A 3,351-nucleotide genomic window follows, 5' to 3' on the forward strand; every position below is an offset into this window, starting at 1 on the left:
AGAGGGACAGAGAGAGGGGAGGGGGGGAGAGAACTGAAATACAAACAACTGTACAGCTTCCTCTCGCCTTAAGAGCACTGAAAGACGACTAGACAGGCCTACAGGAAATGGTCATGTAATCAAAGACAATTAAGCGGGAATGGGTAGTTGCCCTCAACATAATTACATCACAAGTGGTTCTTCCTTCGTTTTCAACGTACGACTTACGTAACGAAGAGATTGCAACTTAAAAGGAAACAGGTGCACATGGAGAACGAACGTCTTTTTTTTACAGTGGGGAAGGAAAGCAAGGAATAAAAATTAATGAATCGGAGTTGTATAGCGAATTCCCGCTCAACAGCAAGCTCTATGTATTGTGCATTCTACATCAGCAAAGGAGGAAAAGGAGTAATATTATTTCATTAAGCAAACGCTGAATCATTCGACTCCAAAGAATTTAAGCAGGTTTTATTTATTTGTGCATTTTTTTTCTTTCTGCTTTTAACAATTCCTATTGCCAATGAACCTTGTCCCAATTTGCCTGCTAAATCTGATGTGAGCATGGTGTTTCAGTTGCACAATAAGAACAACCAATTGACCAGCTTGGTGTTTTTTAAATATTATGTAAACCCGCTTTCAAGATCTTTCGGAGTACTGTTTATTGTTTCATGTTGTTCATTGTTGAAATAGACCTTCCTAAAAACTGATACACTGGTCATGATAATAATAATAGTGATCAGCAAGACGGCTTTTGGTGGCTTTGGGGGGGGGGGGGTTAGGGTGATGACCACCTAAATAATGGCTTGAGGATGAGAAATAGAAGGAGGAGGATCATTAAGTGCCTAATATTAAGAAGTCTTTTCAAGTGATCTCTGTTAGTGATGTCAAACAGTAGTCCTTTTAGTCAGCATTTTTTTCTATGGTGACTTTTTATCTTACAGGTAATGGAACAAAATGTTCTCATATAGCATTGTGTATGTGTGTGTTTGTGTTTCTGTGACTGGTTGGTGGATTGTTTGGTGTTGTTTTGCTCCTTTCCAATCAAACATCTATCATCCTATCTTTCCTCCTTCTTTTTTTGTATGTTACTCTCTAGTTACACCTCTAATCTTCGGCATTTATATGACCTGTTTGTGTTGCAAGTGCTTTAAAACTCTTACTAAAACTAAAACTGTCTCTCTCTCTCTTCAGGTTGGTGAGGACCTGATTACTGCTGACAAGGTCGACAGTGTACAAGCCACTGCACCAGGCTCTGGGCTGTTCCAGCCTGTTGATTTCACTCTTCCTGTCGGGCCCATCTTCAACTTTGTCTCAGGTAGGGTAGTAGACATATCATAATATCATTCATGTGTGTGTATCTGTGTGTGTGTGTGTGTGTGTGTGTGTGTGTGTGACAATTTCACTCTTCCTGTCGGGCCCATCTTTAACTTTTTCTCAGGTAGGGTAGACATTTCATCATATCATTCATGTGTGTGTATCTGTGTGTGTGTGTGTGTGTGTGAGGATCTGAGTGTTTGTGTCTGTGTGTGTGCGTATTTGTGTGTGTGTGTTTGTGTGTGGGGCAATTTGTGTGCTCCAGCCTGTTGATCTCACTCTACCTGTCGGGCCCATCTACAACTTTGTCTCAAGTAGGGTAGTAGACATTTCATCATATCATCCCTTTGAGTGTGTGTATCTCTGTGTGTGTTTGTGTGTGTATGTGTGCGTGTGTGTGTGTGTGCATTTGTGTGTGTGTGTGAGTGTGTGTGTGTGTGTGTATGTGTGTTTTGTGTCTATTGATTTCACTCTTCCTGTTGGGCCCATTATCAAATTTGTCTTAGGTAAGGAAGTACATAAACAAATTGTCTGTGTGTGTGTTTGTGTGCTTTGTGTCTATAAGGTGTGGTATGGGTTTTATGCCCTCTTCAATTCAAATGTTTGTTTAAGAGGTGGAACATCCATGTTAAACATGCATTGACCAAAGGACTAAGTTGAACACTTCTCAAACAAGTCAAGTTTTAAAATGTCCCAGGGTCATCTGCATCACAGCCCTGCATGAATTCAATTGAGCAGGCAGCACGCCTGTTTTGTGTGTGAGCTGGTGATGTCCCTTAAACTTTTTTCTTTGTACACATGTACCTTAAAACATGTTTGTGACATTGTTTAAAGGAACATAATCCTGGAGTTTAAGGAGTACAGAGCATTTATAGAAGTTCATTTTTAAAATGAGTAGCAGGAATTCCAGACAGCTCACATCGTTTAGACACTTTGTATCTTTTTGACACTTTATGGTTTTATAAAAACCAGCATGCATTTACTCTTGCAAGCTATTAGAAGATTTCCTAAATTTTTTTCTCAGTATAGGAAGTTGTGTAGACCATGCTATAAACGGAGTTTACATTAATTTGAGTTTGTTTGCCATTCCATGACATAGAGCTGGGCATTCTGGAGATGTATAACACTTGTTTCCATATGTCGGCGCCTCTTTTGTCCTTTTCTGTGTGGCCACAAAATATCTACATTTTTTCTTTCTCTTTTGGCTATTGCCAGGTTATATTATATGTGCCTAACGTAAATTACTGTTCCGTTTCGGTGTATGTTTTGATGATAATTAATGTTGATGTACCGTGACTTTGTTTTTTTAAGAGTGTTGGCTTTATTTCTGTGTTTGTGGGTTTTTTAATTCCTTTTTTGTTCTTGACCGTAAATGTTTTGTTATAGAGTGAGTCTGTGCGATCACTCCTGTATAAATGTGTATGTGTCTATGCAAATGTTTTGATCCCGTGTTATGTATGTATGTATGTATGTATGTATGTATGTGTGAGTGTGTGTGTATGTGTGTGTGTATGTATGTATGTATGTATGTATGTGTGTGAGTTTTCAAGTGTGTTTCATTCCTGCCTGTCTGTTTCAGCGACTGTTGTGATGCCGTCGGGCAAGCGGGCCTACCCGAACATCGAGGACAACAAGGATGGCACTGTGACCGTCAGGTATCAGCCCACCGAGACTGGTCTGCACCAGCTGCACATGCAGTACAACAATGAGGAGATTGAAGGTGGGTAACAGCAATAAATGTGGTGCGGGACCTATTGGAACCACTGAAAACTGTTTAATGCCACTTTCTCTCGTTTTGTTTAGTGTGGAATTCTGTTAAATACGTATTCATGCACACATGGACACAGTTATTTAGTCATTTGTGGACATAAGTACACACACATTTACGTGTAACACACAACTGGCTCATAAAGCGTTCTGTGTCTGTTTGTTCTGTTGTCTGGAAACAAAGTGAAATAAATACATTTCGTTGGCAATGAAATATTCCCAGACTATGTATTTGACTTTAGTTTCATTCCTTATATGACATCAGGGGATTTCTTCTTTTTTTTTTGGGGG

The 3,351-nt window shown here is 39.5% G+C and overlaps 1 protein-coding gene across 1 annotated transcript in view; it reads left to right on the top strand.

Annotated features, from left to right (window-relative positions):
- The window catches only part of LOC101845933 (filamin-A-like), a gene marked incomplete at its 5' end in the record, with an annotated part of 101,164 nt that overhangs the window by 64,589 nt on the left and 33,224 nt on the right, over positions 1–3,351 (top strand). The window contains 2 exon segments of the mRNA XM_013083870.2: positions 1,171–1,294; positions 2,873–3,013. Coding sequence (XP_012939324.2) covers positions 1,171–1,294; positions 2,873–3,013 — 265 coding nt within the window.

This window comes from Aplysia californica, unplaced genomic scaffold, assembly GCF_000002075.1.
Source record: "Aplysia californica isolate F4 #8 unplaced genomic scaffold, AplCal3.0 scaffold00259, whole genome shotgun sequence".
Classification (NCBI taxonomy): Eukaryota; Metazoa; Mollusca; class Gastropoda; order Aplysiida; family Aplysiidae; genus Aplysia; species Aplysia californica.